Raw genomic sequence first — 11,854 nt, 5'->3', positions numbered from 1 at the left:
ATTTTGATTGTCCATAAAATACACGAACTTTTGAATTTTGAAGGTTTCACACCTCGATTTTTAACGGTGTAAACAGTGACTAACAGAATAGTAAGACGCCGTTAGACGCCGTTAATTCTGATAAAAAAGTTCATGTATTTTATGACACAACCAAAATTAGTTCGTGTATTTTCGGGAAGCCTAAAAAGTTCATGTATTTTTTCAGCAAAGAAAATTTAGTATGTGTATTTTTAAGGAATTTTCAAATGAAGTTTGGATATTTCATATACTATTCAGAGGCTAAATATCTGGACCCAATACATATCCAAAATTTTATATTTTTGTAAACTTTCGGTTTGGTTTTGGACCAGATATTTTCGATCTGAAAAATCCAGATCCGGAAAAAAACGGCCCAAACCCGACCCAAAAACCTGAAAAAAAAAACAATTCTTTATCACATGATATAGGTCCGAAATTTTATATTTGTAAACTTTCGGTTGATTTTGGACCGAATATTTTCAGGTCAGTTCTGATTCAAGTTTTTGAATCCGGCTAGACATTTTAGCCGGATTCAAAAACTTGAATCGGAACTGACCCAAAAATATTCTGTCCAAAACCAAACCAAAAGTTTACAAATATTTGTTGAGTCCAATTTAGTCGAAATCTATCATATATATATCTAAAAATTCACAAACAACTCTAAATTTTACATTGAAAGTTTCATATTAATTAAAAATGTTTCTGTTACAAAAACAAAACTAAAAAATATTGCAAAAATAATAACAAAATTGTTAGCAGAAAGATCTTGTCGGATTGAATCTATTCGTGTCGATTTTATTAGGCCCAGGTCTATTCGGATCAGTTCTTTTTGGTTTCAATTCTTTCAAGTAGAAGAGTTTTGGATCCAACAAATATTTGTAAACTTTCGGTTTGGTTTTGGACCGAATATTTTCGGGTCAGTTCCAATCCAAGTTTTTGAATCCGGCTAAAATGTCAAGATTAGGTCTAGATATTTTAGCCCGATTCAAAAACTTGGATCGAAACTGATCCGAAAATATTCGGTCCAAAACCAAACCGAAAGTTTACAAATATAAAATTTTGGATCTGTATTGGGTCCAGATATTTAGCATCTGAATAGGATATGAAATATCCAAACTCCATTTGAAAATTCCTTAAAAATACACATACTAAATTTCCTTTGCTGAAAAAATACACGAACTTTTTAGGCTTCCCAAAAAATACACGAACTAATTTTGGTTGTTCATAAAATACATGAACTTTTTATTCAGAGTTAACGGCGTCTAACGGCGTCTTACTATTCTGTTAGTCACTGTTTACACCGTTAAAATCGAGGTGTGAAACTTTCAAAATTCAAAAGTTCGTGTATTTTATGGACAATCAAAATTAGTTTGTATATTTTTTGGAAGCCAAAAAAGTTTATGTATTTTTTCAGCAAAAGAAATTCAGTTTGTGTATTTTTAAGGAATTTTCCCTTTTGTTAAAGCACAATTTGAATTCTCTAGTTTCCTATAAATTTGTTTTTTTTAAAGAGAATTCCCCTTTGTGCTTTGTTAAACTAAGCATCACCACAAGTAAGGGTTAGAATTAATACAAAATCACATTTTTTGCCAACTGAAATCTGCGTACTGTTCAAAGTTGGTCTGGTCCTTTCGTTCTACCACAGTGGTTGTTGGTAAACAGAATAGATCGGATATACTGGAGAGTTAGTTACAACAAATATGAAAGATCAGTGCGGGTGTCTAGTTTTTATTGTTTGTGATATACTTAGAGATCAGTTAGAGATAAGTTATACTTTTGGAATATGATCGTTTATGTTGTATATATACTTCTGCTATTCGATGTTAAACAACATTGGAGTTCGGTTTACATCCGGTTACCCAAACCGATTGGGGATAAGAATATCCTTCATGTAGTTAATAGTCATCTTTTTTTTCTGTAACACAATTAATAGTTATCATATTCTCGATATTCTAGCATCTGTTGTAAACTAGTCTTGTATTAGTGTAGATACTCCTAAATCTTGGGAGCTAGAGTTGTATATAGGAAACATCATATTCCTCATTCAATACACACAGAAAATTCCAGTCTCTGTTTCTCTCTTTTGACAATGGGTTCAAACTCGTCAACCGCAGCTTCAACAGAAGTTTCTACCATCGTGAAGCACTGGAGAGAGCATCCTCCTTCGTCTTATTCCCTTAAGATTCACAACTTCTCAGAACTTGAGAAGTCGACTGCCTTCTCTGATCATAAATACCAATCTCGTCTTTTCTCCTATGGTGGATATAACTGGTATGATCGTTTATTCATTTGGTCTTTTAGCACCATTAACACACACTATATATAAAGCTAATGTAACATTGTTTATAAAAGCAGGAGACTGATCATATACCCAAAAGGGAACGGAGAAGACAATGTGAGTGGATTTATTTCCATGTACGTGGAAATAGATATCGAAAGCTTGATTGTATTCACACCTCCTATAGAGATTTTTGCGGAGCTCCGTTTTTTTGTCTACAATAAGAAAGAAAACAAGTATTTTACTATCCAAGGTAAGCTACATCTCATGCTCTCTCTCTCTCTCTATATATATATATATATATATATAATAGTTATTAATATTTATATATATGTTTCTCAGACGTAGGATTAAAACCGTTCAGCGCACTTAAAACGAGGTGGGGTTGCAGCAAGTTCTTCCATGTGTTACATTCAACAACCCTGACAATGGTTACATCTTTGAGGGAGGTCAATGTGAGTTTGGTCTTGATGTCATTGTTGCTTCCATCCCTTACCAATTGGGAAGTCCTCTCGTTTACTAAGAAATACTATGATCCTAAGTTCTCTTGGGCTATAAAAAACTTTTCTGAATTGAAAGAGAATGTCCAGAAATCAAACAGTTTTCCAATGGGAGGAAAGAATTGGTGAGAACATATATTATATTGTAATAACAAGTACTATATATGTATTTAGACATATATATATATATATATGTGTGTGTGTATATATATATATTTGTGTTTGTGTAAATATGAATGTTAACAAGTTCATAATATTTAATGTTATGTAGGGTTGTAAAGCTGTATCCGAAGGGAGACACTAGAGAAGATAGAAAATGGTTATCCATTTTTCTGCTTTTAGCCGATAGTGATAAACCAGGAGCTGATGAGAAGATTTTCGTGCGAGCAAGTTTCCGAGTTCTTAACCCACTTGGATTCAATCACTTTGAATATCAATGTATCATTTAAAACACAGTAACATTTTTTTCTATTTTCTTACTAACCTAACTACAAATAATTACTGAGATATTTTTTTTTTACTTGCAGTGGAAATGTGGTTTTCAGAACAAGCCCCGGCTTGGGGTTGGTCTCAGTTCTTATCTTTAGCTGAACTTCCAAAGCTTTACTTGGACAAGGAAGACACGCTTAAAGTTGAGGTCGAATTTAAAGTTGTTTCTGCGACCAAATACTCTTCCACAGAGGCGGATCCACTTGAAGAGGAGTGGGTTCAATTAACACCAGAAAATTACATAGATTAGATTTTTAGTCTGTGTTCATCAATAAATTATGGCAGGCTTGTCCAAAAACACTTTTGACCCCAGTCACTTTTTATGCTGGGTCCGCCACTATCTAAGCTTCGATTGGTAATCATCTCGGAAAAAATAGTTAAACAGTGGAAAATTAATTAAATTGCAGAAAAAATTATAAATTTTCTGAATGATGGAATAAATGTTTAATTAAAAATATTTATATGATATTCACCTTTTATAAGAATAATAAATATCAATAATAAAACTAATTATTACATAGTATAAAAATAACTGATATTATTAAAATTACTTTAGCCCTTATTATCAATATTTAGCTTATCTTTTAATATGATATTTAATAATAGATTGACATTCCAAAAAATTATAATATAACTTTATTTTAACATAACTATTTATCATAAAAATATTGATATTTATTTAAAAAATTTAAAATAACATTAGCATATAATTTAGTAATATGAAATTATTGAATTTATATTTTGCGTTTTTTTTATCTTTCCGCAATTTTTCTTGATTGTAAAATACTTGAAAAATCGTGTAAAAACGTCATTCCACCATTTCGCAAAGTTACCAATCAAAGCCCTAGTTTTCATTACTTATAAAATTCCATTTTCGGTGTTAAAAAAAAATAGAATTCCATTTATTTACCGTAAAACGCCATTCCACCGTTCTCTAATTTCCTATAAATTTGTATTTTTAAAGAAAAATTTATCTGTGTTTTCTTAAACTAAGCATCACCGCAAGTAAGGGTTAGAATTAATATTGGTACAATCTAGACTGGGCATCCGGATTCTTGGATCAGGTTCGAGTCGGATCTTATCGAGTGCATATCTTTCGGATCCTAGAAATTTAAATCCATATAAATACTTTAAAAAATTGGATAGGGTTCGGATCGGGTCATGTCGGGACCGGATCGGTTCGGTTCTATAATTTCAATACCCGTAAAGTATCCATAGTTTCGGGTGTATTTCGGGCTCGGATCGGATTTGGGTATTTAAAACCCGAAAAGGACCCGAAGAACCCGAAGTACTCAAATTGGACCAAAAACTCGATAAATACCCGAAAAGATCCAAAGAACCGTAAAAACACCCGAGAAAATATTCATATACCCGAAAATACCCGGAAATTCACCCGAAATCAGACCCGAAAACCTAAAAATATCCGAAATTTTACCTTATACCCGAATACTATTTTCTAGAAATCAAAAATTTTAACCCAAAACCTGAAATTATACCCGAATACTTGAACCCGAATCTTAAAAAAATATCTGAATACCAAAAATATACACAACTACCCAAATATCTATATACCTAATATATACAAATCACCTTCCGGTACCCGATCGGGTAAGAGAATCGGACCCGAACCAAGACCCGCGGATCCAAAATAAAAGTGATAGACCCAAAAGTCGGGAGGATGGTTTTGGCCGGATGTTGGATATAAACCGAGAAGGCGAAAACACTTCTGGAACTGGGATGAATTGATAGGATCGTCAAGAGGTGCGGAATGACTCTTGATATACCAACGATCTAAGGCTAACCACCAAAGAACGGATGTAGTGCGTTGGCTAACCACCAAATAACACACAAAGATGATTGGCTGACCACCAAATCAACAAACCGGTTCAAACCGATGAACTAGCTAAAGAACTCTCTCACTGAGAGAAAAGAAACAAAAATTAAAACCAAAATGAACTGATTTTATTCATGAAATAGATTACATATTTATAGTAGAATGAGTCAAAGAAAGACATAAATAATTGTGGAAAACTAGAAGCATAGAAAACACAAACAAAGACTAAGACTAAAGACTTTTGTAGAACCGAAAAGTTGACTTTTGACTAGTCTTTGAAAATCAATGCAGGCCACGACTTTGACTCATTTTCTTGATATTTCTTGATGCAAATGGGCAGGAGACCATCAGGAAAGGCCTGGTCGAATTTGGTGTAATAAGGACCCAAATTGAATTTGTTATGAAATTTTCGGTGGGCCGAAAAAGGCTCATTTCGCCCAGCAGCTAAACCAGCTCCTTCTTCAGTGTCACATAGCTCATTCAGCTCCAAGTTAGTGTCACTTAGATCATCCAGCTCCATAGTAGTGTCACTTATCTCACTCAGCTTATCTAGCTCCAAAGTAGTGTCACGATCGGATGGAAAAATCCCGGTTGGATCAAACTGGTCAACATGATCCCCATCTTGGGCCGTGTCCATGAACCAAAAAGGATGATGCTTGATTTTGGTTCTATCATACTCTCCCTCTTCAAAAAGATTTGTCCTCAAATCTGAAACATTAAAAGGAAAAGGATTATAAGCAAAAGAACCATAATCCAAACATGGCTCACCTTGAGTTCAGTCCGGTTTGTGAATGGAAGAAGATCCTTCTTGATTTGTTTGATGACCACGGTTTTGCTCTTCATCTGACCCTTCCTTCGGTTCATGTAGGTAGTCATCAAAGATTGGCAATGGATCTGAAAGTCCTTCCTTTTCTGGCTCGGTTTCAACTTCCTCCAAAGTTACCAACGGTTTCTGTTTTTTGCACTTGTTGGCATAATGACCTATCATATGGCATTTGAAGCACCTGGTAGAATGAGCTTTGCTTGTGGGTTTCACAGCTTTACTTTTATCAGAAGACAAAACATTAGTTTTCAAATCATAATTTGAAAGAGAAGAAAAATTACTTTGCTGTTTTGGTGCAGGAGAAGTGTTGGTGTTTCCCTTCTTTTTGAGTTGCCGGATAGCAAGAATTGCCTTATGCAACATCTTCTCCAAGCTGGCATAAGTCTGAAGCTCTTTCTGATCAAGCATATCACAACTGCTTCTCTTGGCTTTGGTGAAGGGACGATCACCATTTCTGACCCTCTTCTCATCATCATTGGACCTGTTTCGTCTCTTCCTTTGTTTCTGCACAACATCAAACCCATTAGAAGCAAACTGTTTCTTATCAAAAATCAATTGCTCCTTTTCAAAAACAGTTTTAAACGGAAAGTAGAGGTCTTGTTGTGGTTTTGATTTCTTGAGAAGTCCAAATATCCTGAAAACACTTAACAACCGAGTTAGAAAATAAAATCCTCACATTCTCAAAGTGTTTAGTTCTCGATTTTTAGGTGATCACTCGGAGTTCTTTCTACTGGTTCAAAGGATGATAGGCAGTCAAAATTCAGCAATCAAAACCCAAAACAAACTTTGTGGGAAAAAGAAAAGAGAAAGAAAGATGAAGATAATTTTTTTGTGTGGATCCGTCTTAACTGTCATAAGGCCGGATTTCTCCTCGGCCAGCAGGCTTTCTCTTCCACCACTCCTCCTGGATTTCTCTTCAGATGTGATTCAAGCCAAAACTTTTACTTCTTTTTTTTTTTGATTTTTTTTTGATTTTTTTAAATGGCGATTCCAAGGGAGTAAAGGAACAGCCCGGATCCAAAAAGAAATAAGAAATGATGAAGAGATGAGAAGGTGAAAAGAAGATAGAAAACAAACCAGCCAAAGTGGCTCTGATACCAAATGATAGACCCAAAATCGGGAGGATGGTTTTGGCCGGATGTTGGATATGAACCGAGAAGACGAAGGCACTTCTGGAACTGGGATGAATTGATAGGATCGTCAAAAGGTGCGGAATGACTCTTGATATACCAACGATCTAAGGCTAACCACCAAAGAACGGATGTAGTGCGTTGGCTAACCACCAAATAACACACAAAGATGATTGGCTGACCACTAAATCAACAAGCCGGTTCAAACCGATGAACTAGCTAAAGAACTCTCTCACTCAGAGAAAAGAAACAAAAATTAAAACCAAAATGAACTGATTTTTATTCATGAAATGGATTACATATTTATAGTAGAATGAGTCAAAGAAAGACATAAATAATTGTGGAAAACTAGAAGCATAGAAAACACAAACAAAGACTAAGACTAAAGACTTTTGTAGAACCGAAAAGTTGACTTTTGACTAGTCTTTGAAGAAATCAATGCAGGCCACAACTTTGACTCATTTTCTTGATATTTCTTGATGCAAATGGGCAGGAGACCATCAGGAAAGGCTGGTCGAATTTGGTGTAATAAGGACCCAAATTGAATTTGTTATGAATTTTTCGGTGGACCGAAAAAAACTAATTTCGCCCAGCAGCTAAACCAGCTCCTTCTTCAGTGTCACATAGCTCATTCAGCTCCAAGTTAGTGTCACTTAGCTCATCCAGCTCCATAGTAGTGTCACTTATCTCACTCAGCTCATCTAGTTCCAAAGTAGTGTCACGATCTGATGGAAAAATCCCGGTTGGATCAAACTGGTCAACATGATCCCCATCTTGGGCCGTGTCCATAAACCAAAAAAGATGGTGCTTGATTTTGGTTCTATAAAAAAGAACCAAATAGGTACTTAGAATAGATCCGGAGTACTTAACATGGACCAGACCCAGATCTGAACCTATATTTCAGATCGGAATTACAGTTCGGGTTTTCAGGTCCGGGTAAAGTGCCTAGACCTAGTACAATCACATTTTCTGCCAACTGAAATCAGGTTATTGTTGAAAGTTTGTCTGGTCCTTCCTTTGGTCCTACGACAATGGTTGTTGGTAAACCGAATAGATCGGATATACAGGAGAGTTGGTTACAACAAATATGAGAATGATAAAGAAAAAACGTAATCGATGAAAATAAAATGAATCACAATTTGAATTGATGTTCATGAAACAACAAAATGCAATTCTCAGTGATGAACTATGGAAACTTAGTGGCCTAAACTCATTTGAGAAACGAGAACTTAGCCATGTTTTTTGCGTGTGGGGAAGTTACAATGACTGCTTCTACAACTCTATTATTAGTCACCGATTGTTCGTAATACAAGTCGGTGAAGTGCAGGGAATAACGTTCGGGAAGGGGACAACGACTGCTTCTAAATGTTACTAATGGCCAAAGTGCAGACAGTAATATCTAGAAACCAATTCACAATGCAGCTTCGTTGGTAAAAGTAGAAACGTGAAATGTGAACGAGAAAAAAAAACGCAATATTTGAGAAATGTCGACAGAATCAAAACTCAATGGATAACGAAAAAAAAAAGTATTTCTCTCAAACTTCTGCAACCAGAGTACTATTGCTAGAACAGATCCCATTAAACATTTTTTTTTCCAAAAGAAGCTTATATGATAATCTAGCTCCTGGGAGCAACCTTTTCCTTGGCCTTTTGGAGCTTCAAAACCTTCTTCACAATCTTCTGCTCCTCCACAAGGAAAGCACGAACGATTCTGTCAACACAAAGAGCCAAAAAAAAGTTAGAATATGTAAAACTGACTTTTGGTCAATGAGCCGTACTTGGGAGAGAAATGAGGGCAAGAACTAACCTTTCTCTAACAGCCAAAGCAGATAAAACACCACCATAAGCACGGTTCACGGTCCTCCTGTTTCTAGACAATCTAGACCTCTTGTACTCAGCAGGCCTCAAGTGAGGGATCTAAAGAAACACAGAAACATAAATTAATACAGAAGAACTAGGCATCATTTAAAATTACAACAAATACAAGTTTGAATATGATTAAATATCTGCCACCAAGTAGAACAGTAATATCCTTACAGGAGACAACTTTAATTAAGACAAGGCAGGGCACTAAATCTAGCTTATGATAAAGTTATGTCCTGGTGTTGTATTAATCTAACCAGCACAAGACCGTCAATAAGCACGAACCAACAAACTTAGACTACACTAAAAAACCAAACTAATACATTTGCAATGATCAATGGGAACATCCACAAAAAGACTTACACCCTGAATACGCTTGCCGGTGACAGGACATTTGGGTCCACTTGCACGCTTCTTAGTGGTCTGGAATGTCAATTTACCACCTGCAAAATCAATTCAAGCATTAAGGTTTAATATTAGCATTACGAATCATATAGATCGATGAAGGAGAGATTCTTGATTCAAGCAGACCTGGGGTTTTGAGGATCCTGTGCTGGTTAGATTTGGTGGCGTAGCTGTGACGCGAACGGTATACAAGACGCTGAACCATTTTTTTTCTCCGCTTCTTCTTCGCTCACACGCTGAGGAGGCTGGCTTGTTTTAACCTAATATATATGTATATAAAGCCTTCTCTGCTTCCAAAACCCTGTTACCCTAGATCTGACGGATCAGATCTGATTACAGTTTGGTAAATCAACGGACGCGATTCGTTAGTTTGCTTTAGATTATGGGCTTGTTGGGCTTTACATCATTAGTCCATATCCTTTTCTTAGTTATTTATTTATACAATTCACTATTTTCTAGCCCATATATGACTTGGTCTAAGGCCCGGATTTAGCCCACGTACAGTTCACTTCTTCCCTTGTAAATGGCTGATCAGGTTTTCGAGTTTTCGATTTTTCCGCTAATGACACTTTGCATTTAGATACATTTTATACTTCCCTATAGGATCCATAGGATATTTCTACATCTCAGATCAAATTGGCTATAGAATCAGAATTTTTTTGTTTGATTCGTTTGGATTTCTTTTCCTAGGCCCTAGGTGTAGTAGCAGTTGTTTGATAAGGTTTTATTAATTAACTAGATTTTGACTCGCCCTTCAAATGGCGGGTATATTTTTGTTTTACATTTTTTTTAGAAATTTTAATTTCATGTTTGTGTATTCTTTGTAAATCATATTTGTGTTTTCTGTGATCATATTTGTGTAAATATTACTTTTTAAAAAGTTCAGTAAAATATTTTGATAGTTATATTGAATTTGTGATTTTTCATAACTATAAACACTTCTATCATAGTCATTTCATATATTAATTGTACTTTATTTCTAACATCTATAAATTTTTATTTTCTTAAATAACAAAATAATATTATTTTTGATCCACGTTTTCAAAGTGCAAATTTATTTGCCGAAACAAATTACATTTATTGAATATAAATTTATATTTCTGACTATTTATTTACATTTAAATGTTACAAAGAAAGCATTATATATGTGAATATTATAATAGGTTTAACGTTTTAATAAAAATAATTTTGATGATGAAATATATAATCAGGTTTAAATAAAATCAGAATATTGTGGTATTTATTAGCATTTTGAATTATTCACGCAATTAAATATTCGTACTCGAAAAACCAATATAGAATCTATCCCATAAGTCTAGGCCTCGAATCTGATTAAATTGGACCTATATATTAAAATATTAATTTATTATATTTATCCAAATTTTGCTAAATTTAATTAATGATATAGTTTTAGTATATTTCATATATGATATGAATCTACGGCACCCGTGGTAAATCTAGTGATCTACATTGAATTCAGCTTAGATTTTGAATTAAATTATAAAATTTCTATTTAGAAATCCCATACGATTAAAAATCCATCAAATTTTCATTTATCCGTGATTTTGTAATGGTTGACCCGAAATATTGAGATAAATTTAATTATCTTTTAATTATTTAATTTCATGATAATTATTATTTATCGGCAAAATCCTAATTTTGTAGATATATTTAGTTAAATAAATTTGTATTTCATGAATTGAAATAAAATCTAATTATTTTTATTTTATATTAACCTTTTCAATGGTAAATAATATTATATTAATTATTTATTTTATTAAAAGGTCAGGGTTAGTAAATATAAAGCATAAACTTAGATTCTAAATATTAGTAGTCATAATAGTAAGAATAAAGGTGGTTATTAATTTGGATTAATTAATGTATTATTGTTGATTAATAACATATATTTTCCCTAACAAAATGTGCATATATTTCAAAAAAGTGCTGTAATTATTATACATATTTAAATCGACATATATCAATAATTTATTTGTACATTTTCATAAATGTTGCAGTTATAGATCCTAGAATATATGAATTAAAGGAAAACAGTTATAAAATATTTGGTTTTTTTTAATAAGCCCAGACCATTATGGAGTTAAAAGGTGGTTACAAAATATTTATTAGATTCAGTTATAGAATATATGGTTTTTTTATTGTGGAAAAAATAATTGTTGGACATAACCCATATCAATTGGACATGTTGAAGAATTAATAGTATTGATATTTTATTAAATAATAGCAATTTAAAAATTGATCCGGTATACGCTCAGTTAAAAAATTGTAATCGAACTCGCTCCGCTGACCCGCCAACCCGCGGGTTTTCAATTTTATTTCGGTTAAAAAATATGACCCGCACAACCCGCAAACAAATAATTTTGTACCCGCACCTGCTCCGTTTAATTTTATGGTTATCTCCGGATTATATATATATATATATATATATATATATATATATATATATAGTAAAATAATTATTAATTTAATTATTATAAAAATATTTATATTAAAATT

At 33.5% G+C, this 11,854-nt stretch overlaps 1 protein-coding gene, 1 non-coding gene and 1 pseudogene across 2 annotated transcripts; 1 reads left to right on the top strand and 2 right to left on the bottom strand.

The window, feature by feature from the left end:
- Window positions 1-1,890: 1,890 nt before the first annotated feature.
- LOC108835206 (uncharacterized) lies at window positions 1,891-3,647 on the top strand (annotated as a pseudogene).
- A 4,875-nt stretch (window positions 3,648-8,522) lies between these two features.
- Window positions 8,523-9,619, bottom strand: LOC108838881 (60S ribosomal protein L34-2). Its single transcript, XM_056991209.1, has 4 exons — window positions 9,467-9,619; window positions 9,299-9,378; window positions 8,880-8,989; window positions 8,523-8,783 (listed from the first exon to the last, which is right to left on the bottom strand). The coding sequence occupies exons 1-4, from the start codon at window positions 9,543-9,545 to the stop codon at window positions 8,690-8,692; spliced, it is 363 nt and encodes a 120-aa protein (XP_056847189.1). The 5' UTR covers window positions 9,546-9,619; the 3' UTR covers window positions 8,523-8,689.
- On the bottom strand, window positions 9,073-9,153 carry LOC130498223 (small nucleolar RNA snoR110). Its single transcript, XR_008937144.1, has one exon. It is a non-coding gene; the product is annotated as a small nucleolar RNA snoR110 (small nucleolar RNA).
- Window positions 9,620-11,854: the final 2,235 nt, after the last annotated feature.

The sequence above is a fragment of the Raphanus sativus genome, chromosome 7 (assembly GCF_000801105.2).
Source record: "Raphanus sativus cultivar WK10039 chromosome 7, ASM80110v3, whole genome shotgun sequence".
In the NCBI taxonomy this organism is placed as follows: domain Eukaryota; kingdom Viridiplantae; phylum Streptophyta; class Magnoliopsida; order Brassicales; family Brassicaceae; genus Raphanus; species Raphanus sativus.
The sequence above is the reverse complement of the archived record's forward strand: the minus strand, read 5'-3'. Positions and strand labels throughout refer to the sequence as shown.